Here is a 25,950-nt window from a genome sequence, read left to right on the forward strand (position 1 = left end):
CTTTTGGTTTTATATTTTATTTCCTACTGTTTTCCCTCTAAGCCCCTGAGGAAAATCAGGGATGTGTTTGGTGGGGAGGATGAGAGAGGGGTGCTGGAAGAGGTGGGCAGTTTTGCTTAAGTCACCAAATAATACGAAAACTGTTTGGGATTTTTACGTGCAATCTGATCTTGAGTCTGCAGCTTAGACGTTTTTTTTCTTGAATGCAATCATTGAAGAATTTAGGGCCATGAGTAAACGTTAAAAGTAAGTTCTTCCAACTCAAAACCATGAAATTGATGGTTCTAAAACCAGGAGAGAGCCGGGGGCCAATCATTTCTACCCAAAATTTCTGCTTCTCCTTTAACAGCGGGGCCCCTTGAAAGCAGCGGGGCCCGCTTGGTCATAAAACAAAATATCATGTATAGGCTTGTCATCCTATTTGAAGGTCCTCTAAAATTATTTCGTTGCACTTTATAAATATTAGAAAACAAAGGTTTTGAATATTGCATATACATTCCTCATGCCTCTTTCCACCACCTGACAGGTCATCTCTTCCAAATGTTAGAGGCCAGGAATCTGAATGGCATGAATGTATAATCTATGAGACAAATGCACAGTATATGAATTTAAGTAAATGGATCAAGAAACCTAGCCTCGTGAGAAGTATCTGGTCCCCTTGCGCTCCCTTTCACAGGCTGCTGATTTGCTTGGTCTCTGTGTTCCGCCAGTGTCTTCTCTCCAGCTTTATCATCTGAAACACAAATAGCAAGTTTTAAATTCTGTGTGACTGTAGAGGATCTGAAATCTGGGGCCTGAGAATTATGTACCCAACCGGTAAGGGGAAGACGAGACATAATACCGTTTCCCCATCCTCTGTCACCTTCTGTAAAAGCGCTCTTCGCTGATAAAATAGGACAGCAGGGCAAGCATCGGGAAATCATTTGTATCAAAATGAACCCCCAACACACACACCTCTTTATTTTAAACAATCGGCTTTATTTTAAACAAGGCTACTGTATTTCATCATCCCCCTTCTGATTGAACAACTGAAATGTCTTTAAAGGATTGTGTAGTTAGAATGTCTTTGCTACAACAGACTAAAAACAAAGTAGTATGTTTAGCTGTACCGTATAGGGTGTGAATTCAGGGTGTTAATGCTCAGTAAACAAAAGAACTGAAAATATTTGAACACAGTTCATAATACCATTTCTGCTTCAGTATCCAGTATCTCTGGGATACCCACTGAACTCTCAGGACCGTGGAGAGATACCAAAGACGAGTAGTATGTCTTGCTCTTACAAATGTAACTGGGCAGATGAGAATAAGTGTAAACAGATTATACAGCTCGAAAGACAGTACAGGTTCTAACTTGAAGGAGGGAAATGCACTGCAGGATGAAAATATCGTCACATCCTTGGCTTGTCTTAACTTTTGGTTACTTCTAGGGAGCTTCAAGGGTTCCTCCCTCCTGTTTCTGTCCCTTCGATAATCATTGGCTCCCATTCTTTTGTAGTTTCCTGACCAATGCGAGGCTTTATTGTTCGGGACAAAGGCAGTGTTGGCATTTATTCTGTCCTCCCTTCATGGTGTCTGATACTGTGGTGCCCTCAGTGTCTGGGCAGGAATTGCACATGACCTCGTTTTCAACCCTAAAAGAATTCCGATTTCTTTATCCAGCCCCTGCAATGCTGTTTCTGTTCATTGCCTTTCTGCTGCTCATCTGTAACAATCCAAGCAAACCATCCACCTTAACCTCCCATACCTTTCTGTTTCTGTCCTCCCCTGGGAGCTCTTTATCCCTCTCCTTCACAGCCTCGCCAACACCCAATAGCCTGACTCTCACCCTGGCCCCCTCCGCCCCATCTGTGCCCCACGGAGGCCACTGCTGCCTCTGCTCTAATGGTGTCCCCCCCTTCATGTTTTTGTCAGCTCTCTAATGTTTCTGAGGTTACAGCAATGTTTTCAGGGTCACAAGTCTTGGGAAGCCAAAAGAGGGCAAGCTCATTTTCTTTCCCATCCTTTGCTTTTCTATCATGTTATTTCATAACACTAAATGGACTGTGAAAGAAAACAGAGAAATCATGTCAGGGAAGCAGAGCTCTACCCTGAAGATTAAGGAAACCAAACAAACACAGCCCTACTTTCTCAGGTCTCTGGATAGCTGATCAGTTCGTTCTGCTTGTGGACTTGCACGTGTCTAGAAAAAAAACAAAGCAGCCCTTTGCCCTCTCTACGTTCCCTCTTTCCAATTATTAAAAAGTTTCATTCCTTCCTTACATGTTTGGAATGCCAGAAAAATTTTTTTAATGAGTTGGGGGAAAGCTCAGTGTATTTCCCATCGTCTTCTAATAGGTTTTTATTTTTTATGATCGTGAAATATGTGCATCCGTACAAAGGAACCATATTCAGAATTTTGATGTGAACCATGCCTTATTCCTTTGAATCTCATGTATAACATTTAGGTTTCACTTTGTTTGTCCTTATGTCCCTGAAAACTTTTTCCTGGGAGAAAAACCCATGGGGGACCAGGGAAAGTATGGAAGGGAATCCCAAGCAGAGCTTGTCTAAACCAAGGTCTCTGACATTTTCCCTGGCCTATGGCAATTTCATGGTATCTTCCCCTACAACCAGGTCTAAAACCAAAAAGACATTTTGCGTTCACATTTGAAACTGGGTTGCAGTAACCAAAACAGAAAGGCTGTACCTCCACCCACAAGCGTCTGCTGTACAGAGCTACAGAATGTTCGCTATACCACGGCCGTCAAGAAGTATTTGGATTCAAGTCACCAGTCCCCTGCAAATGATGGAAATTTATCAAGTGATGTAAATGCTTCTCTGCCTCATTTGGCTCATAATTAGATTATGCTGACACTTTAATGTGCATGCACGGGACATCTTAATAAAGATGTATTCCTGGAAAAAAAAAAAAGTAGTGATTTTAAACAAACAAAAACAACCATAGGATGCTAGAGCCATATGAAACAGCACATGATGGGTGTGTGCCTGAGAGAGAAAAACTGGAAATGCCTCCCATCTTCCTGAGATCTCAGGATGAGAGGGAACCGAAGAAAGAGGGAATGAAGATTCCTCCAGCAGGCAGGGTGATGTTTCCAATGTCAGAGCCGCAGGCAGAGTACCTACAGGTGGCCCCTCCAGGGTCCACATCAATCAACAAGAGTGTACAAAACAAGCAACACGTGTCTAGGACCGTGCTGGGTGCTCTATGAGGAAAAAAAAAAAATCATGAGAAATCCCACTTGTACAAAACTTCCACCAAAATTAAGGACACAAAAACCGAGGAAGACAATTCCTGAATGAGACTGCATGACACAACCCAGCGGAGCCTCCCTATCAGCATTCCAACCTGCGAAGCTGGGCCATAATTATAGACAACAGTCTCAGTGTAATTGGACAGTTAGACCAATAGTTTCTCATTCCATCGGCAAAACTGCTGTTTAACCAGGAGAATGTCATGTGCTCAATATCTTCTCATTATAAAAAATCTCATTAGTCCTTACTGGAAAATGCTGTGCAGAAAGAAATTTGGTTTTTTATCTTTTTTATTTTTTTTATTAGCATATAATATAGTATTTGCCCCAGGGGTACAGGTCTGTGAATCATCAGGCTTACACATTTCATAGCACTGACCACAGCACATACCTTTCCCAGTGTCCATAATCCAGCCACCCTATCCCTCCCCCACTCCCCTTTTTTTTCTAACTTACTTCCACATGAGCTAAAGCTTATATATATGAAAGAAACATGCCTCCCAAAAATCCCAAAAGAGGTTTTGACCAATAGCCTTTTGGGGGGCTTTCATGTCCGTTACTTAAGTGTTGACCCTATGGTATTACCAGCAGTTCCCAGAAAAAGGCAAAAATCTCCCCATCCCCATTTCTGTTTAAGACTGTGATAAAGATCACTTTTCTCCGTGTGTAATAATAGCCTCTGCTGATAATTGACTCTTGCTGTCCGCATTACTTGCATTTTTTTAAAGTTGAAAGCAAGGAAAATACACACCTTTGCACAGATAAGCCATGGTATTTTTTACTTCTCCCTTCTCTGTCCTTTTCTCAGGACTCCCATAAAAGGAGGACTGATTTTCTTTGCAATCACAAGAGGAAGGGCTTACATTTTCTCATTTTGTATGCTAATCTTGAAAAAGAAACTATTGTTTACCATTTCTTTTTTTTTTAATATTTCATTTATTTATTTGACAGACAGATCACAAGTAGGCAGAGAGGCAGACAGAGGCGGGGGGAAGCAGGCTCCCTGCTGAGCAGAGAGCCTGATGCGGGGCTCCATCCCAGGACCCTGAGATCATGACCTGAGCCGAAGGCAGAGGCTTAACCCACTGAGCCACCCAGGCACCCTTGTTTACCATTTCTAACCTTGAGAAAGAAACTACATCTAAAGGCCCTCACTGCTTCTTCCCCTCCCATCTTCTCCTGCCATTTTTCCGGACACGTGATGGTGTCACATATTTAGGATCTGAGAAGAAACAGTTTCATAACATCCCTATGAGATGACATAGGGGGACTACACATACCACTCTGCCTGGAACAGTCCTTCTCTTTGTCATCCCGGCATTAATTATTAATAGGTTCCCTTTTACTCTCTAGTTCGTCCTCAGTTGAATGATGAATTATATGGTTTACCTTTATTATCTAATCTATTAAAGAAATAACATCATTCCTGTCCCAGAAAAGCATATATCTAAGTGTACAGAACATGAATAAAAATATTCACACCTACTCTGATAAACAATTTCCTTCAAGCTAATTTATTTGGTTAACTGACTTTTTGCCCATACATGCCTTATTCCTAATTTGCGGTATAGACATATGGGGTGGCTTGTCTCTGTAGCTAGATTCCCAGCAAACTGCCTCCATACTCAGAAAATTGTGTATATGCAGAAATCTAGAGCGTGGCAAACTAAGGACCAAAAATAGGCAGCAAGGCTTCACTCATCTAAGGATTATGCCACGAGTTCTCGTTCTTCTCACAGATAGTAAATCCGATTCAACATCGCAATAATCACAGGCCCCAAAGGGAGGTGATTTTGTCAGACTTCCAGACCCTAGTAAGGATTCTACTTACATAACTTCAGAACAATGGCTGTCGTGACTCCTTCTCTGATGCCAAGCAAGGCAATAAAAGTACTTCCCAAAGACAATGGAATCACTTTGGAATCCTCCAAAATAAAGTTCTGATCATGCTAAAGAACTTGGTGATCTAGCAATGAGGGCTCTGTCCTGTTGCTTCACTTTGCTTTAAACCAGACTTTCCGTAAAGATTTGTCTCCTCACCCTCGGCTCATGGGGCTATTTCTCGAGCATACTCCCCACTGCAGAGTCAGAAGCCTGGGCAACAAGCAGATGAAAACAGGAAGAAACAAGAGAAGAAAAATCCTTATTCTCTGAAACCCTTCCCTCGTGATTCCGTCCCTTGGTGTGAACCCAAGTTGAATTATGACTGAAGTTGTCCACGCTTTTTTCTCTTCGTGTTGAACCTTGCTGATTATAAATAAACAATTTATGAGGTACAACATGTCTGTGCTCCCTTGCAGTAAGACATCACTCAAATGTAGCATCGTAAAAGTGTCAGGGATCCATATGGTGTAATGTGCCTTGTAGTAGAACCTCTTTAGAACACAGATTCCTCTGGAATTTCTTCAGAAAGCTCACAGGATCATTTTTCCTTTCCAGAAATGAGGAAGAGGTAACCCGTATCAAGCACTGAGTATCGCCACAAAGGTAGCAATCAGTGGTAACCACCGGCCAGCTAGAGCATAATGGAGGAGGAAAGTGGTTTTTAGTACTATACTTGAAAGGAAATTATACCTCATAACCAATCAAAAGCAAACAGCGGTGTTTCTCACACCTATGGCTTTTATCTGAAGGTTTTGTTGCTCATTGCTCATTGGGAAATTCTTTCGTTGTTCAGTATGATAATGCATGTTTAACTGACGGCTAATCACCGATGTGTGGTTGTAGTTGTAAAGTAACGGTTTTTCTGCGGCTTTTTCCATGTCATCGGTGAGCAAGGGCTGTTGTTGGCGTCGTCTCTCCTCCTTACACGAGAGCCACTTGGAAAGATGGGGGTAGTGTAAAAACATGATCCGCCTGGGCGCAGGACTTGAGACTCTAAATGGAAATGGACGGCAGGATCCGCATCACACAGGGTGATACACAACTTCCAGAGCTCGGAAGCCTTTTGCAAGTGTTTCGACTTCAATCTTTCAGGCTCCCGTCTCCCTTGCTAATGTGATCAAACATCTGATACAGTCCAGCTGGAAATGTCAATAGGTTTCAGAAAGGCTCTGAGGCATCACGGGTGCAATAGCCGTAGGCAGCCCGTCAGCGATCGTGAAAGGCCACTTTGCCTTCCCAGAGAACCTCTGCACATCCGAGTGCTGCTCGACCAAGCCCTGGCCTCAGTGGCTTTAATGTTCTTAACAAACGTTCTCTGGTGCACTCTCTTATTTTAGTGAAATATTAAAAGGAGATGATACTTAATGTCAAGACACTTCTGTCAATGACTTTAGCATTAGAATCGTGAAAAATTAGGGAAAACTTTAATAACATTATCATTTAAAATGTCCTCCACGATACTATGAAGGTTAATTTCCCCTGCTTTTTTCCCATGGGAAAACCATTATTGTTGGCCTTCGTGTAATCTATGATATGCTTTAATCTGCAGGGAAATAAATGCCTTTCAGGTGGAGTTCTAGTATAGCACATTATACGTCACTTTGCAGTTAAAATATATGGATCAAGGGGATCAGTCATTTCAGTGAAGCTAAAATATATTGATCAAGGGTATTGGTCATTTCAGTGTTTGCCGTTTTTAATATGTGCGTTTTAATTGGAAAATCTAATCTCAAAAATAGTACTTTGGGGGAGCTTTGTAAACAATTATGCTAATATTTATATTTCTAAGAAGTCTCTTTTAATAAAGAAAGTTACCACGACATGAACTGTGAAATAAATAGGTTGGGAATACATTTTTCCCATGTATTTTAGAAATGAGATCCAATCTTATGCCTTATACCTTAATTTCATTCAATAGTTTACAACTTCATGCTCCTGGAATCAGACAGAGAATGGTGGCGGGGGAGGGGACTTGGGGGGAACAGGGGAGGATGTGGGAAGTAAACTCTAAAATCAGTCCTTGACTATAAGTTCTTCAGTACGTCAAAGAATTTTGTTGGTAGCACAAGTCAACAATGCAACCCAAAGTACATTCATGAATAAATATGAGAGTATGAGGGCTGCAGTAAACCGAATGTAATTGCTGGATGGCAAGCAGGTCCTAGGGAGATTATGATAATATAAAATGTCAGTTTTTACAGCTAATGGAAGTCGTTAGAAGGTAGGAGCCTTCTATCTAATACATCTCTATCTTTCTGATGAAAGGATATTTCTCCATTTATAATCCTACACAGTCACACTATACATGGGGGATTTTTAAGAAATAACAATTCTGGAGAACTAATTTCCCTTTACTGCAAAAACACAGATTACCTGCAGGGATGACCATTCTGCCCTCAAGGAGAGAGGGTGCAGGGTGCTATGCAGGGTATGGTCCGAAACACCTGTCAAACCCAGAAGGCTGGAGACACTCTGCCTCATCATCACCCTCAAAAAGCTTTTATTTCATTTTTGTTTTTGAAGAGTGGAGAACTCTTTATATGAAACAAAGTTCAATAAGAAAGCAATCAGAATTTGGTCTTATTTTAATTTTTATTAATGTAATAAAATACACACTTTTATAGTGCCTCATATATCTATCACAGTCTGTACACAGGATTTTATGTTCATGTCCACCAATTTTTATGTTATATGTAGCAGAGATCACATCAAAATCCTCATGAAGGATCTGTATTGCTAACAGTAAACCAGCATAACTCAAATACTTCTAAATCACTTCAACTCTCCAAGTAATTGGAAGTAGCAAAGTATGTGGACTGATGGACACAAGTCAACACACTCATTGATTGAATTTTCCATTTTTCATCTCAGTACTCGATGACATGATCTCTTAACCTGATTTTAAAGATCCCTATTTATTTTGAGCATAGCTCACCTTCTGGATTGACTTTACTTCTCAATAAGTATTTTTTTTTAAGATTTTATTTATTTAAATAAAGAGAGATCACAAGTAGACAGAGAGGCAGGCAGAGAGAGAGGGGGGAAGCAGGCTCCCCGCTGAGCAGAGAGCCTAATGTAGGGCTCGATCCCAGGACCCTGGGATCATGACCTGAGCCGAAAGCAGAGGCCTTAACCCACTGAGCCACCCAGGCACCCCCTCAATAAGCATTTTTATAATGAGAACCAAAGCTTAATTTTTGAAAAGGAGGATCTTTTTTTTTTTTCTCATTCTGATCTAAAAGGATTCGGATCTTTCTATTTTGCGTGCATATAAAAGAAATACATTTACAGACCTGTAAATATACATAAAACAGGGTATTTCCTGTCCACTGACGTCCATGGAATTTTAGACAAACAAAATCATTAAACTGGAGCACCAAAGGTTGGGGGTGAGTTATAAGAGCAACAACAAAAAAAGTTAAAGATGAATTTTAAAATGCTGTAAATGAATTTCAATTTTAATTCCCCATTTTCCCATCCAGAACAAGTGCCACCAAGGACCAGTTTTCGAATGGATTCCTCTGGCAAGTATTCTTCAGAACCCACAGTCCTGTGAATGAAACGTCTTCCATTCTGTGTAACAAATCATTCTTCGGAGTAGTATCAGCTTATTAGCATATAATCACTGTGCTAATTTGATTCACCCACATACGTATTTCAAATAGAAAGCAAGTCTCATCAAGTTGGGTCTACTTGGCTGCCAAGAAAACAACCAAAAGAGAAGGGGGAAAAGTCATTCTCATTAATTACTTCCATAAACTTTCTTTAGTAAAAGACTAGGCTAAAAAACCAGATGCCAGTGAAAGCAACCACACTGACTAGGTCCATGATGCCTGATATAGTAGCTTCTGGCCACATGTAAGCTAGTTGGCAGTAGAAATGATGGCTACTCTGAACTTAGATTGACTTAAGATGTGTGTAAAGTCCCTACTGGATTTCCCAGACTTTATACGAAAAAGAAATAGAAACGTATAATAGCTCACTAGCTTTTTTATATTGATGAATCTTAAATAACATTTTGGATATACCAGCTTAAAATCCATTATTCAAGTTAATTGGACTTATTTCTTTTTGCTTTTTAAAATGGGCTGCTGGAAAATTTTAAGTTATTTATGTAGCTTACATTTTATTTATACTGGACCCTGCTGGACTAGATAAATAGAAATAAGCTAGAGTATCTCAAGAGATTTGCAATTTAGATGTTTCCAAAGAACTTACTAGAAATTTTGCTGATGTGGGATGAAATGACTTTTACATTAACTAAATACCTATGTCAGATTAATTGTTTTAAACCACGCCTCTTACAAAATGCAACATTTCAGTGGTATTTTAAGTTAGAATAGAGTATCATAGTTCAAAAGCTTTCAGTAAGAATCAGTTAATTTACTTAAAAGGAAAAACATTTTTTTTGTTGACCTAACAGTTCTGAAAATACCAATTTTGGTTTAGGCTAAAATATTTAATGTCATTACAAAGATGAAGGAGGAAAAGGAAGATTCAGATTTTTTTTTTACTTTTAGAAAGTGCTTTGAACATCTGCTTAGAACACTGGACTGAAAGCCAGAACACTGAAACAATTGCAGAAAAGCATGTTTCATAATAATAGTACTATTTCAGGTCTGTGGGCTCACAGCACACATCTCTAGAGTGTTTCCATGATGACAGCTCATTATCCATCTCAGCATGTTCTAACACCCCTTGGAGAATATATGTGCTTGAGATCATTTCATTCTGTAAGTTTCCATGTCATTTTTTTTGGATATGTAGAAAATACGGAAGATATTGCTTAGCATTTTGTCCTCCAGTAACGTATAAAGTATTTGTTTAGCTTGGTCTGAAAATTTTTAAGCTATGACTATTCTTATACATTGAGTGTAAAACCCTTATAATTTTAAAAGAATATCTTATGCCCAGAAGGAAAATGAGATCTAGTAACTACAGTTGCAAAATGAAAGTAGGATTTAATTTGAGATTCTAAATCTCTATTTATTGGCCACAGCAAGCCCATTTTTTGAAAATCGCAGCTTCTGAATATACTTTATTTAAAAACAAAAGAAGCAAGAGAAAACTCACCTAAGAGCATAGATTACCTTGATATATCTGCACAATCCTTTTGCATTTCAAAAAATATACATTAGTTAGAAAAGTTATAATGGATTGCATACATTATACCACTATGTAGTCCAGATTTTCAGGAAAAGAACCAGTCCAAATGTTTGATTAAATGTCCACACAGGTATCAGAATATTCTGGAAAATCATCACTACATCCAAAATAAGTAGATCTCCCATACTTCTCACATTTATAAAATGTCCTTTATCAAATTATGTGTCATGATTTTTTACTCAGATATATTTATCATAATTATAAGGTATCTGTTAACTTTGGCTGCCTATGAGGCTTAGGTACAGAGGCAAAATTGTTAGTAGGAAGTCCTAAACCATGTAATTATGAAGAGAAGTGATAAGTCCACCATAGAATAATGCTGTGGTTTATCAGAGCATTGGGGTTTGGGGAATATCTTAAAGCAATTGAAGTCAAGAAACATTTATTTAGCAACTTCTACAGGCTGTGCATAATGGAATACTGTAGAATAAAGATAATTACGCCATCATCAAGGAAGAAGGCTAGTGAGAAACAATGCATCTGTAGCCAGGACTTTTGAATGGACACCTTCACCCAAAGCCAAAAAAGCCAGGATACAGAGTATCACAGAAACCAAGAGCAGAAATCACTTTGAGGAGAACTTCCCTTGCTTAGAAAAAGAAGATATCAGGGGTCATAAAGGGTGTGTCAACAATGTCAAATAAGGCACAGAAATCAATCAGAATGCGGAAAGGGAAAATGACTATTTGATGTGGTCATTAGGATGTAATCAGTGACCTTAAAGGGGGTCACTTTCAGAAATGCTGACACAGCAGAAGCCAGACTGGCAAGAGTTAAGTCACAGATGAGAGACTGAGGATGGGGAAACGAAGGCCCTACTCGTCCAAGACAGAAATGGGGGGGACGAGGGGATATTCGGTATGGGGAAATCTGAGTTGATTTGAAGACTAAGGGAGAAAACCACAGAGAGTGGGATTTGGCTTCTATATAGCTAAAATGTGTCTGGCCACATTCACATTAACAAAGGTATAAAGGGAAAAAGTAAAGAGAAGGTGTTCTTTTAAAGCAAAAATATATTAGTTACCTGTCTAGTAATACTAGATTCAAGCTATAGAAACCACTTAATTCCTACTTACCTCATTCTGTATCTGGAGTGCACTGAAAGTTCAGAAACCAGGGGCATATTTAATAACCACCTTTGATTCCTGATTCTTTCTTCAATCTCTTTCCTAGATCTCTTTATGAGGAAAAGCCAAATAACTAATGCTCTTTCCAGCAGGAAAAATTGAATGAATTCATTCTCTGTGCCAAACTGATAATAAGCCCATGGTACTTACATTTTAATTAAAACATGAAAAGGGATTCAAGTACCAAAATTTAATTGACATGTTTGCAGCATCCCTTGTGCCAAATTAATCCATAAATGCTGTTCTTTGCATTTCTGAAGCTTGAATCTATTCATAAAATTAATCAGTTGTGTTCAGTTACTCACCCTTTTCCCTAAAACTGTGCACAAAGTCATGTCTTTCCAAATCTAGACCAAGGATACATACAACATGTGAAGCTTCTGGCATCTTAGTACAAAACAAGAAGCACCTTTTGAAATTCTGCTTTTCTTTTTTATGTGGGAGGTTGTCCTTATATCTGGATGTGGCCACCATTTGCTCCTTTTAGCACTACTGGTTTTTTCAATATTAGTGGGAGCCCAGCATAAATGAGAACTTACAAATTCCATCCTGGTAATTTGCCACAGTGCTCATGGAAGTCTCATCTGGGACAGATGTCTTAAGATGATTTAATTCATAATGCCTGAGGATCCTGTGGCCCAACTTCTAAGGCAGAAGCAGCAGTGGTCAGGAATGGCCATTGAAACAAAAATCCAGAGTGTTCTGCCTCTCCTTAGTCCAAGCAATGCCTGAGAATATACCTGACAGTTCTCTGAAAAACGTTGAGGGAAAAGAAGGTAAACAAAGAGTGTGGAAAGAGAATAAACAAGAATGCAGAAAACGACAACAACAACAAAAAAGGCTGTCGGTGGGGGCCCGGTTGAGTGATGTCCAAAGTGATTCAGGTTCCACTCGTGTTCACCAGACTCCTTCATCAAACAACCTTCCAGGTGCATGGTTAGCGAGTCAACAGGAGAGAGAGGTGGTGATTGTTAAATTCTGTCACAGTGCAGTGAAGAGCTGGCCCTTAGATTTCTTTGCTCTGTGTTTGTGCATTAATGGAGGAAGAGACAAAGTATGATCTGGGAATTTTCCATGTATCATCAGTCAGGGCTTCTGGGTGGCTCGGTGGGTTAAGTGTCTGACTTCAGTGTGGGTCATGATCTCAGGGTCTTGGGATTGAGCCTCACGGGTCAGACTCCCTGCTCAGTGGGGAATCTGCCCCTCCCCCGACCCCCAGCTTGTGCTCGCTCTCTCTCTCTCTTCCTCTCAAATAAATACAATCTTTAAGAAAAATAAAAAGAAAAACAAATGTGTCATGAAGCCAGAAGAGCAGCTAAAGGAAAGTATCAGAAACATCATAATCTTATGAGAGCTAACAAAGCGGGGAGTAATATGTCTCAGCTTTGTTCATATAATTTTGGTCATTTTTTAAAAAGATTTTTATTTATTTGACAGAGAGAGAAAGACAGAGCACAAGCAGAGGGAGCGGCAGGCTGAGGGAGAAGCACACTCTCCGCTGAGCTGCGAGCCTGATGCAGGACTTGATCCCAGGACCCTGGGGTCATGACCTGAGCAGAATGCAGATGCTCAACCAACTGAGCCACCCAGGCATCTCAATTTTAGTTATTTTTTAAAACAACTCAAAAGTTTGGGCAAGGTAGGGGAAGAAACCAAAGAAAAATCATTCTTCTGAAAGTTCTTATTTTCCCTAAAAAAAAAAAAAGAAAGAAAGAAAAGTACTACTGCCTTAAGGCACAATCTATCATTTAAATTTTTTTCCAGTTGACTATGTCTCTAAAGTTTCCATGCCCTAAAGCCTCTGAGTCTCTGTTCAAAATTAACAAGGAAATTTTTAAAAGTCATGTGTGCTGCTAGCATCCTTCTCTAATAGTTCTCTCTTTGCCTCTCTCAACTTGTTCATGGTACCACGTAGCTAGCCGTCTCTGCCTAGAAGAATGGAGGGTGAATATGGCATGGTTGGCACACATCACCCTACATTTGAAATCAGAGTGGCCAGACCATTGCCAGGAGATCGTAATGTCACTGAACTGCATAAAATAAACAGGAGGATGAGGACAAATGCCCCACTCACATCTTTTCCTTAAAGTTATATAAAATTAACCAACCAAGTTCTGTATTCTTTCTATTAAAAATGAGAGTACTGAGTCATTCATTAAGGAAATGCTTTCCAATTTCTCTGGGAATTGCAGCATTCTCTGACACAAGACAAACCCTTTTTTACTTTGGCACATTTCAAAATTCTGTTACTGAGATTCTCATAATTTCAGCATTCTCTTAGGGCGAAGTTTTATTTAGCAAATAAAATGGATTGCAAAGTAAACTTTTAGAGTTCCCCCATGTAATAGGGATTGATGCTGAAGCCATTGGAAGAACAGTTTCCCACTTGCTTTACTCACCAGTGATGCAAAAATGAGAATATTTATAGGAGTAGATGGAAAGTTCTGGTTATACATATGCTCGTGCTATCATTTTAAGTGTCAGAAATATATTCTCTCTTTGTATTTTTTATGGTCTCTATGTATTTTATATATGGCCTAGAGTCCTCTAAGCTTCAAGTAACCTTAAGAAGAGATTGCCGTGAGCAGTAGAATCATAAACAACTTCTATAGATTTGTAAGTGCTTGGGCATTATCTGTTATCTTCCCATCTCCCCTTGCCTTTCTGCCTCCCCCAGGAGGAGTACCTGTGATTGCTATGATTTTATAGGGCTGTTGTATCTTCCTGGAGTTCCAGAGCCCCAAAAGAACACACACTCGCAATGTGTGATTTCGTACATGATTTTATAGACCCCAGGAAGGAGCGGAGTTCAAAAGCCAATTGTGACTCATAGAGTACAGGGCAAAGTTTTCATCTCCCTTTTACCACCCAACCGAATTCTTCCAAGTTCTCATCTTTCAAATATGAATGGTAATACAATTTATAAAGAGTGACTAATGAATGTGGAAATCCAGTTGGTTAGTCTTCTCTGAGTTCTCTACTAGTCATTGAATGGAAAGGTCTTTGGTTATATGTGCATGCGCTCATGAAAGGCCATGAATGCTTATGGATTCTTACACATTATATACATATATGCAAGTGTACTTTTGTGCTTGACTAGTTTTATTTTGTCTTTTGAGAACAGTAACACATAATCAGCTTATGCCTATATTTCAGAAATGAATGCGTTGTCTTCTATATATCACTGGGAATGCACAGCTCATACTGGAGGGCTCCATGGTGAACTCAGTGTCATTGTGCCTTCTTTACTGGATCACTTCAGCAGCCCCACTTACTGTAGAGCCTGGGAAGGATTTGCCTGCCCAGCATTCACTGACTCTCTCCAACTAGGACTATTACTATGTATCCAAATGGCTCAGACACATCTTCCTGTCCCACCAAGGATCATTCTCTGAAATCCCATCTCAATTTCCAAAACCATCCCGTGTAAGCAATTTACTATTGCTTCTATAAATTCTAATGCCTCCTCTAAACCAGGAATGCTTAGGATCACTAAATACTTCTTAAGCAAAGGATGGCACTCATCAAGATTTCCCAAAGTTGCTAACATTCAGTGGCATCCCAACAATGACCACGAAAGTATGCACAAGTCAGGATGGAGACTTTACCCCTGTGAGAAGGATTCAAAGGTCCAAAGGTAATGGGTAAGCAAAAATCACATTCACCTTCAAAAGTCAAAAGAGGTTTTAGACTTTTCATGTATTTATTCTAGGATTGAAAAAACTGGCATCCGGGAGTCTCCCAGCTTATTTTTTAACTACATTTCTGTTTTTTCAGCTAACTGCAAGAAAGCATCCTTCTTCCAGTGTATTTTAAATACACTAGTAAGCTCAGTAGTGACTTCCACATTGTAAAAGGTTTAGGGAGGTAAGCATTCACTTATGCCAGGCAAATTTCTACCCCTAAGTTATGGAAAACCTAAAGGAGTTAGTCTGAAAACAAAAACTTCACTCAAACTCCCAAAATAGAAAAGTTCCAATTCTATTTTTTTCTAATTTTTACAATTCTAAAAAAGACAAATTCCTTAGGCATAAATTTGTATCTCCCTCCTGCCCCCCCCCCAACATACACGAAATGGGATGCATCAAGACATAAAGAGATATTTATAAATTCCTAGGCAGTTCTCTACCAGGTAGTTCCAGGATGTCATCTTTTCTTTCATACTTCTGTAACAATCGTTCTAGTCAGAGTAAACATCCTCAAAGTGACAGCCAATCTTCTTGAGAGCAATCTGAATGCTTTCAGGAAAATAAGGTATTACAGAGACATTGTGGGGTTTTTTTGTTGTTGTTTTTTTTTTTAAGTCAGGAAATTTGTATGTTATTTCTGCCTATGGCAATACCCTAGTAATGCCCTTATTTGATCACTGTTAGTCCAGAGACTACTTAATTTTGGAACTTTTTTGTTATTATTATTTTTTTTTATCCTCTCTGCTCTCCACCAACTCTAACAGCACTCTCATTAATCACATCCACAAAATTAATTTATCATTGGTGTGTTCGGTTTCTCAGGGAGCGGGGAAAAGACAGGATTCATTACTCAATAGGCTCTCCTTTATGCCAGGTCCAGATTATAAGGAGCTGGATGTTCACCTTCGCAGGATGGAGTCTGGATTTGGCTTCAGAATCCTCGGGGGAGATGAGCCTGGGCAGCCTGTAAGTCGAAACCTCTTTATTTCCACATTGTGGGCTATAGACCACTCTCACTATTCACTCTCAACCCAAAAGAAAGTCTCTCAGGGCTCAAAAAAAAAAAAAAGTTTGAGGTTTGTGTTCTTTTCTTGCTGTTTAAGTTCTCAAAACATGTCGGTGTTTCCATGCCAACATATCATCATAAATTAATGTCCATACATTAAGAGCGGACATTACTCTGTCTCAGAATGGATTGAATTCCTCTTGAATAGTTCAACTGCCTAATTGTATTGGACCCCTAGTCACTCTGGACAGTGACTCAAAGTAAAAACATGGTATGACAGAAGATACAAGCCAGAGGCGCCTGGGTGGCTCAGTCATTAAGTGTCTGCCTTCAGCTCAGGTCATGATCCTGGGGTCCTAGGACTGAGCCCCACATCAGGCTCCCTGCTTGGCGAGAAGCCTGATTCTCCCTTTCCCCTGCCCCCACTTGTGTTCCTTCTCTCGCTGTGTCTCTCTCTGAATAAATAAATAAAATCTTAAAAAAAAAAAAAAGAAGAAGATATAAGCCAAGGGGTGACTTGGACCAGCAGAATTTATGTACATTTGCAGTGAAAAGTATGAGGGAAAGAGAGCAGGGGGATAAACAGAAGTAAAATCAAGCTTAATGCTGCAAAACCTCAGCCAGATCCAAATGACGGGATTACCATGAGAAGATGTTCACAAAGCGAACTTCAGTTGGCACAATATTGAGACTTTGGGAAGGGCTCTGGAAAAATTAAACTTGTGTGTGCATGCACACACCCACCCCTCCTTATACACCAGAGTCAAAGCATAAAATAATATACAGAAAACTCAGCAAAGTTAGATTTGTGAGCATGTATCAAAATATCAGCCATAAAATACTCACTGTAAAAGATGTGTCTTAAATGGTACCCAATGTGACTAAGTCGGGTCCATGGAAAGTTTAAATAAATGACACCCCATTCCAGGTCAGGTGCCTTAACCCCATCCCAGCTCATGCAAGGGATTTAAGCTGTAAAGCTCAGTTTCCTCACCTGTAAGATGAAGAACACAGTGGTTCTCTCTCAGCGAGAGAGCTTGAAGAATTCAAGATAGCATATGCAAACCTCTTGGTGTTTTGCCTGGATCCTATCAGGGGTTGAATGCAGGTTTATCCTCATCCTCTCATTTTTTGGTCAGCTGTTCCAGAAAATAAAGCTAGAACCAAAAATGAGCAGAAACCTTTAAAAGGAGAAAAAAACTTAATCTAACAAATGAAAAGAATCTGTAAAAATGAAGACTGAAAAAAGTGAAGTTGATTGCCTTGGTAGACAGTGAACTCCTTCCCGAGAGAAGTATTCAAGCAGAGCTGATGAGAACCTGACAGGAACCCCAGAGAGGATCTTTGGCCCTTCGAGCGGAGCTGGACCAGATGATTGATGAGATCCCTTATTAGGAAAAATGTTGAGAAGCTGAGTTTAGACTCCAAAGATGAGGAAACTCCAGGAAAAAAAGCTTACTTCCTAATTTGGGGGCCTAAAATTCAATATCCATTCAACCACAATATCACTAATTCCCAAGCTACCAGAAGCGTGAAAGTTCATTTACCGTGGAGGGTTATCCAGATTTCCCAACTAGTGCTTTGGGAGGGAAGAGTGCTAAGGTAAAATATAAGGCACAAATAACTAAATTAAAGAGACTAAATTAAAGATCTCATGTCACGAGGAGAAGGAACAAATCTCAGTTATATTTTTGCTCCCTTTCAGACTGGCTCCCCTCTATCTGCCACCTGATTCTGAGTTTTGTTTGATCAGAGGGATTTAAAATTCCCCCTAAGCAGGGACTTCATCTTTCCCTTCTTATTCTCCATCAGTGCCCCCATAAATGACTAGTGTGTTATCTGCCAAAGAGGAGGTTAAGGTCATGGTCCTCCAGACTGCCGTGAAGTGAATATCCCTCACTTCAGATACTAGCTACAAATTTGGGGGTCCCAAGGCCTCCTTCAGATTGGATAATTCACTATGATGACTACTAGAACTCAGGAGAGTGCAGTACTTACTATTATAATTTTATAATTTTAATAATTTTTTAATTTTTTATAATTTTATAATTTGTATAATTTTACACTGAAAGCATACAAATTAGGACCAACCAAAAGAAAAAGAAAAAAAAAAGGCCCATAGGACAAAGTCTGGAAGGCTTCCATCATCCTGAGACAAGTTATCCCTCCCAGCATCGATGCCAACCAGGGATGCTCACCCAAGTATCGGTATCCAGAGTTTTTATTGGGGTCTTACTGTGTGAGATGAGTGACCGAGGCACTGAGGCGGTTGAGCTCAATGTCCAGCCCTTCTCTTCCCAGAGGGCCAGGGTGATGTCACAGGGTTCAAAGGCACAACCCTCTAATTATATGACTTGTCATTCTTACCTGGTCAGCGAGCTCTGCCCCTCAGGACTGGGTGCGGCCATTCCACCCTGAGTCATCTCCTTTAGGATAAACTGTCAGGTACTCAGGTACCCACCAGGAGTCTCCTCCTTAGCACACTCAGGTGCAGTACAAGGGGCTCACAGTGAATAAAGATACTCCGGTTCCAATGGTCTAGAGGATACATTTCAGGAAAGGCCAGACCTCTCTTTGCGCTCAGGCTCAATTCTTTATTGTATACCTATGTGTTTAAAAGACACTACATGAAAGCAATGATGGCACTCTGTAAGGTGATTTTCATCACCCTATGGTGGATACTGAGACTCTTGTAGGGCATTTAAGGATAAATTCATTAGAATCCATTATGATGCCATAATGCTTCAAACTTACCAACCTAAGCAGTCTCCACCAGAAGGAGGAGGTTCCTATTTGTTCCAGAAGATACTAACTGACATACTTTTTCCCCCTTACCAAACTGTGACCTCCCTCCTTGAAGGCAAGAACTGTGTTATGGTTGTGTTTCTATCTTCCAAGCCCAGCACAGAGCTTGGCACATTAGATATTTGCTAACTGGAATTGAAGAGAATTCTCTTCACCAAGCCCAAACTGTCACCTGAACCTCTCAGGAAAAAAAAAAAAAAAAAAAAGTAATAACCTAGCGTTTACCTTTTCTGAGGCTTCTAGATGCTACAGGCTCTGTAGAATTTAAATGGCTTCCTCCTAGAATCAGGAATGGTGTCCTAGGAGCCCTATAATATGTTTTGTTCAACCCAGTGTTTTAAAATTGTGCAACACCAATTAATTTCACATGTTTAAAATTCAGATTTACATATTCTCTTGAAAAATAAATCTAGCAACATTGGGCTTATCTTTCTCGTTGACAGCAACTGACCAGAGCTAAGGGGTGGTCCCTTTTAAAATGAACATGGCCACAGTTCCCAAGAACCTCTCATACCTGCATTAGTCCCTTAGTCTCCTGTCTTTGAGATTCCCATCCCAGAGAACTGGACTCAAAGATGAATATTTTGTACCAAAGGACTCTTCAACCAGGGCCAGATCCTGGATTTTTATAACCTCTAAACATACTATCAGGGTCCTTCCCTTATATGATAAGGACAAATAAGATTAAACTATGACAAAAATAAAAAAAGAAGTGAAGTTCTAATTCTTCCCATGACACTTACTTCAATACAGTCTTTGAAATAGAAAATTCTTACATTGCTGGAACCTCTTTCCCCGAAATGTGCCTGCATTGTCCCTTTGGGGGTAAACTAGAACCACATTCAGGAAATACTGTCTTCACCAGTCTCTCCCTCCTCCCCCAGGGGCAGGAGGGACCACATGACTGTCCACAGGGAAGATGTGGTCTCAGCTGGCTCAAGAAGGGAAGGGACTGGCTGAAATTTGTCACCGAAGCAGTAATATTGTGGCCCCAGTGGAGCATATATTGCTCAAAATGAAGCTCGGGTGTGTGAATGTGGCCATAGTCACCACATGGCCTCCTAGTCAGTGCATGGACCCCCAGATTCCCAGCCCTTCTGAATACTGGCTTTGACTCAGGGGGCCCTTCTCCCCTACAGAGGGCAGGCATCCAGTATCTCTGATAAGCCTCTTCAGATTACATGGATTGTTGGTTATATCCATTGTGTTTATTTAGACTTATTCTGGTTTATTCTTTCATTTGAATGATTTAAGACACACACAGTCTGCTAGTTACAATTTGGACACTTAAGCCATTTAAGTAGAAGCCTAAATCTTCCTAAAGCAAGCAAAGGCAGAAAGTAATGCCTTGAAGACCAGAACGCTGCACCTCAGAAAGACCATGTCAGGAAGAGTGAGTCTACTGTAAAGACCTCCCATGAGCCTTTCCTTCCTGCTTTCCTCCGTCCAGAGATAATATATAAACAAAATGTGCTGGCCTCATTTAATTGCCGATGTGCTACAAAGAGAGAGTCTCATGAGGCGACTTGGTCCCCAGCCACAGGAGGTCTCATAAATTACATCAAACAGGTTTCTGCCTCCATATATACGAAATGGTACTGATATCTCAGGGTGCGCTTTAAACACGACAACATAGCTTTTGGCAAATAATGAACAGCGGGACTCCAGCTCCAACAAAGCATATGGGCATTTTTCCTGCAAGAGGAAATACTTTTCACAGTTAAATAACAATAGAAATAGAAAGAAATGAAAAATTGCCAGAAAGGAACAAAAATGGGATTTCCAGCTGTGAGCTGAAAAGAGATGGGAAGGCATCAAGGTAGAAAGATTTAGAAAATGCTGCAATGGAGAAAAACTGTTCATAGAAAGAAGAGGTAACGATAGACACATTTCTTGGTCAGCGAGTCTGTGCAAACTTGCAGAGAAGTTTCAGAAGGCAAGAGCCTGAAATCGGCTTGCCACCCTGTTAAGTTGTCCCAGGTCATAATTATTGTAGCTCAGACCTAACAGGGTTGGACTTGCATTAGGTAGAGCCGGAAAGAATTAAAGGAATTAAAAGGCCTGCACATATGATTTTGGTTTTCCTTTTTTTGTTAGCTTTTTCCCCTGGCTGACTGGGGTACCAGCCACTTAAATGTGAATTGCTATTATTTCATATCAAATACTCTGTTTTGTTCCGTGCCTTCCCAGCCTATGAGACAGAGTTGTGGAGTTGTTGATTCTTTCGTTTTCTGAGAAGGCAGTTGAAAAGCTAAGGCCATGGATCCGTTGTTCCGGGAGTTTAGGGAGCAGGCGTTTTCTAGCTGTTTTGCCACAAGGTTCTTCCTTCAAAGCCAAAGCAGTAAGGACAAGATAAAGAACTTCTCCAAGAGCAATGAGCAAACTGATGAGTGGGTCTACACAGGCTTAAGAATCCAGTGAGCCTAGAGGGAGGTGCGTGTGGAGCGAGGCCAGTGTTGGCGGGAAGGCTCAGTGGCCAGTGTAGCCCAGGGTCAGCAAGGCCAGAAGGGAAATGTAGTCTCATGGGTCAGAGAGCCCAGACCATGCACTTGGGAGGGATTGGGAGGTGGCAAGTGTCTCCCAACAGACCTGCAAAGTGACAGGCATGATGGGTCAGAGAGCTCAGGCCAGGCACCATTGGGAGAGTCCTTCAGGGGACTTAGAAGGTGACCAGTGAGGACCACAGATCCCATGGCCATTGGACCGAGTGTGAATACTCAGGACTTGCTACTCAGAGGGTGCTAGGGCCACAGACTGAAGCTTCCCACCTCTCCAGGGAGCTTGTCAAACATGTGGACTCTCGGTTTCCACCCCAGACCAGCAGTATCACACTCTTGGGGAGGGGGCAGGTAGTTCCTGCAGGTAGTTCTACCAGCTGGTAGTTCCCAACGCTGTGTTTTAATAAGCTCACCAGGTGGTTCACTTGTGCCCTAAAGCGTTAGAACTCCTGGCTTAAAGGATCAGATGTCCTGAGGCATGTTCGCCATACTTTAAGCCAACAGAAGAGTGTATATGCATTGAAAAGGCAGTAGGAGTTGCAACAAGGAACCAAGGACCGTCTTATCTCTGCAGGAACCGTGGCAGGCAGGAACTAAACTCATAGAATAACTGGAGCATACAAGGCATACTCGAATTAAAAGGCAGGGGGAAAAGGTGTTGTTGTTGTTGTTGTTCCTTAAAAGAGAAGATACATAGAATTAGCTCTGTAGCTACAGTGAAGTACAACGCATGAAGGGACAATATGGCCAATGCCTAAGGCAGAGGAGCTGCGTGAGAGCTTGAAGAGAGCATGCGCAGTGAGCCTCTTCCCAGCGGCGGCCACAGCTCCTGTTGAATTCAGCAAAAGCAGCTGCTGCGCCCGGCTCAAGGACGCACGGCTCGGTGCTACATACGGCTACTGGGCACACAGCTCGGTGCCTGCTACAGGCCACCACTCGGGGCCAATTCAATCGCATTTAATAGTTATGTCAACTTCTGTTTGAAACAGGGTAGAGGATGGATTATTAATGTCATTACATAATAATGTCTATATATACAGGAATTGTGTAACACTGTATAAGAAGTTATACTGGGGTATTCTGCTGATTACACCACTTATTGGAAGTAAACACATGAGATTTGATCAAATGAACAGAATTTCAAAGAGTAAAGCTTCCACTTTAAAAAAAAAAAAAGTGTGTCAGGGGAATTTCAGTCTTTGCTCAAATGTCAGCTTCTCAGCGGTGCCTCCTCTAACCAGCTCTCGCACTGCCTCGGGTCACGTGACTGACCCCCACCCGCCACCCCGCCTTGCTCCCTTTTTTCCGTGGTGCATGCCTGCTAGCATACAACAGAACTGACTACACTCATTATTGTCTGACCACTAGACTAGGAGTTTTCTAAGGGCAGGGATCTGTATCTCTTGTTCACGGGTGAATTTCTAACACCCAAAAGTACCCATGGGTTCAATTAATATTTGCTGAATAGATAAATTAATTAGTACGCCTATCACAGCAATGCAGCAGAAAAGCAGATGTTTTACTGGGATTTTTCTTTTACTGAGTGAAACTAGTTTAGGTGGTACTAGAACTAGTATCACCTAGTAACAAAGACGATAACTTCAAGAGCATCTGCATATTTTTGCTGCCTGCTTACAGCAAGGGAGGAATGGGAATTTTCGAAAGTGAAATTTGGCGTCAGGGACGGGGGTGGGTGGTGTTTTGTTTTTTGGGGGTTTTTTCCTTAGTGAAATTTTGTTTTTGCAGAGGGCCAAATTGCATCCATACCGTTCTCAAATGTGACCTATATTTTGGTTCACTCTTCTCAGTGAGAGCCAGAAATATAGCTTCAAGTTGATAATTAACCGGCCAAGAAGCTCACGAGCCATTTTCTTCTCTGTAACTAGCTATAAACTCTCTCACTAAAGCACATAGGAAGTCCAAAGGTTGAAGCATTTTGGGGGACTAACCCAGCTAAATGCAGCTTTTCATGGGGCAGTGGAGAAACATAAACATTCATTTTAACTGGCTTTCGCACAAAGCACTTAGCAAATCTTTGAAGGGCTCCTTAGCGGGTTCAGTCTTTTGAAGAAGAGATTGGAACATCTTTAGAAAGAAGCTCATAAATTCAGGTTGGCATGACAATAAGAGAAACGGAGACTGTCAGAAGCAGACCCAGCCGCTGGCCTGTAGGAAATGGGAGCGGAGCGTTGCCGGGAAAGAACCACACTGTACTGCTAATCTAAGGCAGGATATGGGAGGTTTTCCTTGTGATAGCAATAATGAACCATTCCTCAGAGCACTGATATTCAGTGTGGAAGCAAATCGAACCCCAGCCCACCCCCAGGAATAGAGACAAAGTAGGTGTAGTCATCAAGAATTGTCATTTCTGTGGATAAAGCAAGCTGTTCAGTGGGCCTAGGCTATGAGGTCTTCAGGAAAACAGAGCACTCTCCATCCTCTAATTCTGCATATACCCGAGAAGTCCTGGGCATTCACATCATGTTGACAGGTCACGCTGAGCAGTGTGACCACATAAGAATCAGTCTGTTGTCACACCTGAGACACATGAGCCCGCGATCACGAGGGGGCAGCTCTGCAAATGAGCTGGGATCCACAGATCCAGAGTTTGAAGGAAATCATTGTGCCCAAACGAAATCCATCTGTGAGTAAGGGATCCTTTTATACAGACTTAAAACTCAGAGGATAGTCTCTGTAATATGATCAGGGTAAGAGTAACAATTGACTTCAGATGCTCTATAGCTAAGCCACTTGGTGAAAGAAATTGGATGGCCATTGCCTATGTGTTGGAAAAATCGTAGGTTAAACAGTATAACTAAAATATTTAGTGCCATTGGTTTTTTTTCTGAGAAAGAAAAAAAAAAAAGCCTCATTAATGGACACTAATCTGAGTGTTTCTAATGGAAAGTGGGAAGCCTTATGTTATGTCTTTCCTTACAGTCCCTGGTTCACGTTATTAACACACACACATTTCCCAGATGTCTTCTTCCTCATTTCTTGGCATGAGAGTCACCTAAACATTTCAGAAGCATTTAAGGGGACAGGCAGAACTGGGAATGTCCTTTACACTAAGGATAGTGCTCCAAGGAAATATTCGAAGGAATAGAGCAAAAATCAGGAGGAGGTTTGACTGAGGCTTTTTTAAAGTCACCTGACCTGAAGAGCCAACTGGGAGTTTTACTTTGCTTTATTTTATTTTTTCCTTACCTCCAGACTTGCAAGGCAAAACAAAGTAAAAAAAAAAAAAAAAATTGAATCATTATCAGTTTCATAATATATAGCCCCTCGTTTCCCCTGACATTTTTTTAGCTCTCACTATGTGCCATGAGCAAAGTTAAATGCCCTACATGCATTATTTCACTCAGTTCTTTCAATAAGTCCATAAAACAGCTCCCATTACTTTATTTCCCCATTTTGCCGATGAAGAAATTGAGGCTCACAGAGGTTAAGATTCGCCCAAGGCCACACAAATAAGAAGTGGAGCCAAGATTCAATCCCCAGCTCGTTACATGCCCAATGGCCAATAACATCAGAACATTTGGGGTTAGAATTTTTCTTAAGGGTGATAACTGGGGCGCCAGGAAGCAAGTGTCCCCCAGACCTCGTGGCCATCAGCAGCAAGTTCAAAATGTTCATTTCTCTAAAAGGAGTTAGCAACCTGGAAGAGTGGGAAAAGCCCCTCATTTTTCATTTTTCAAGTACATGCTCAGGTTTGGAGTAAGGGGTAGAATGTGGAAATAAAACCTTCCCCCAAGTTGTACATACATATATATGATCTTATTGTGTATAATTAGATTTATATATAAGGAAATTTTAATATTATCTATAACTATATTTACATAAAGAAATTATGTATATGTGAGCAAAAATAGTTGAAATGCAAATATCCTTTCCTTCTCACGTTTCTCTAGATTTTGATTGGCGCCGTCATTGCCATGGGTTCAGCTGACAGAGACGGCCGCCTACACCCAGGAGACGAGCTTGTTTATGTCGACGGGATTCCAGTGGCTGGCAAGACCCACCGCTATGTCATCGACCTGATGCACCACGCAGCCCGAAACGGGCAGGTCAACCTCACTGTGAGAAGGAAGGTGCTATGTGGAGGTGTGTGGCTCAAGCCAGCAGGGAGGCTTGGGGGTCGGGTGGTGAAATGCTTTTGTGGGACATGGTTAAGGACAGGGAGGAAAAAATTTTAAACCAATTTCTATATTATACAAGGACAAAAGTCAACCTAGATCTTCCACATGTGACCATGATTTCAAAAGGGCAGATTTTCACCCCACTGTAATTCCAAGCAGTCTCAAAGCCCTACCTTTTCAGCTCGGTCATTAAAAATTTTCTAGCAAAGCCTGGGGCTAATTTAAAATGTGTAAGCTCTTTGCTCTTTGGTGGATGCTAGTTATAAGAGGAACATTATGGTAGTGGAAAATACAGCTTTGGAAAGTGTTCCTCATTGTGTTTACAAACCAAGAACCACGGCATTTTGATACCATAATAAGACAACTAGGATGGAAAATTAGCCTC

General features: G+C 40.8%; 1 protein-coding gene and 1 long non-coding RNA gene across 9 annotated transcripts in view; one reads left to right on the top strand and one right to left on the bottom strand.

Moving 5' to 3' along the window:
• The window catches only part of MAGI2 (membrane associated guanylate kinase, WW and PDZ domain containing 2), a 1,338,391-nt gene that overhangs the window by 1,154,846 nt on the left and 157,595 nt on the right, over positions 1 to 25,950 (top strand). For 5 of the 8 annotated variants that reach the window (XM_032304940.1, XM_032304941.1, XM_032304947.1 and 2 more), the window contains 3 exons: positions 8,618 to 8,659; positions 15,992 to 16,083; positions 25,338 to 25,530. In XM_032304940.1, the coding sequence (XP_032160831.1) occupies positions 8,618 to 8,659; positions 15,992 to 16,083; positions 25,338 to 25,530 (327 nt within the window). The remainder of the gene's footprint in view (positions 1 to 8,617; positions 8,660 to 15,991; positions 16,084 to 25,337; positions 25,531 to 25,950) is intronic. The other 3 variants (XM_032304942.1, XM_032304943.1, XM_032304948.1) reach the window with 1 other exon arrangement.
• On the bottom strand, positions 8 to 18,435 carry LOC116569020. Its single transcript, XR_004276818.1, has 3 exons — positions 18,322 to 18,435; positions 17,118 to 17,280; positions 8 to 733 (listed from the first exon to the last, which is right to left on the bottom strand). It is a non-coding gene; the product is annotated as an uncharacterized LOC116569020 (long non-coding RNA).

This window comes from Mustela erminea, chromosome 11, assembly GCF_009829155.1.
Source record: "Mustela erminea isolate mMusErm1 chromosome 11, mMusErm1.Pri, whole genome shotgun sequence".
Taxonomy (NCBI): Eukaryota; Metazoa; Chordata; class Mammalia; order Carnivora; family Mustelidae; genus Mustela; species Mustela erminea.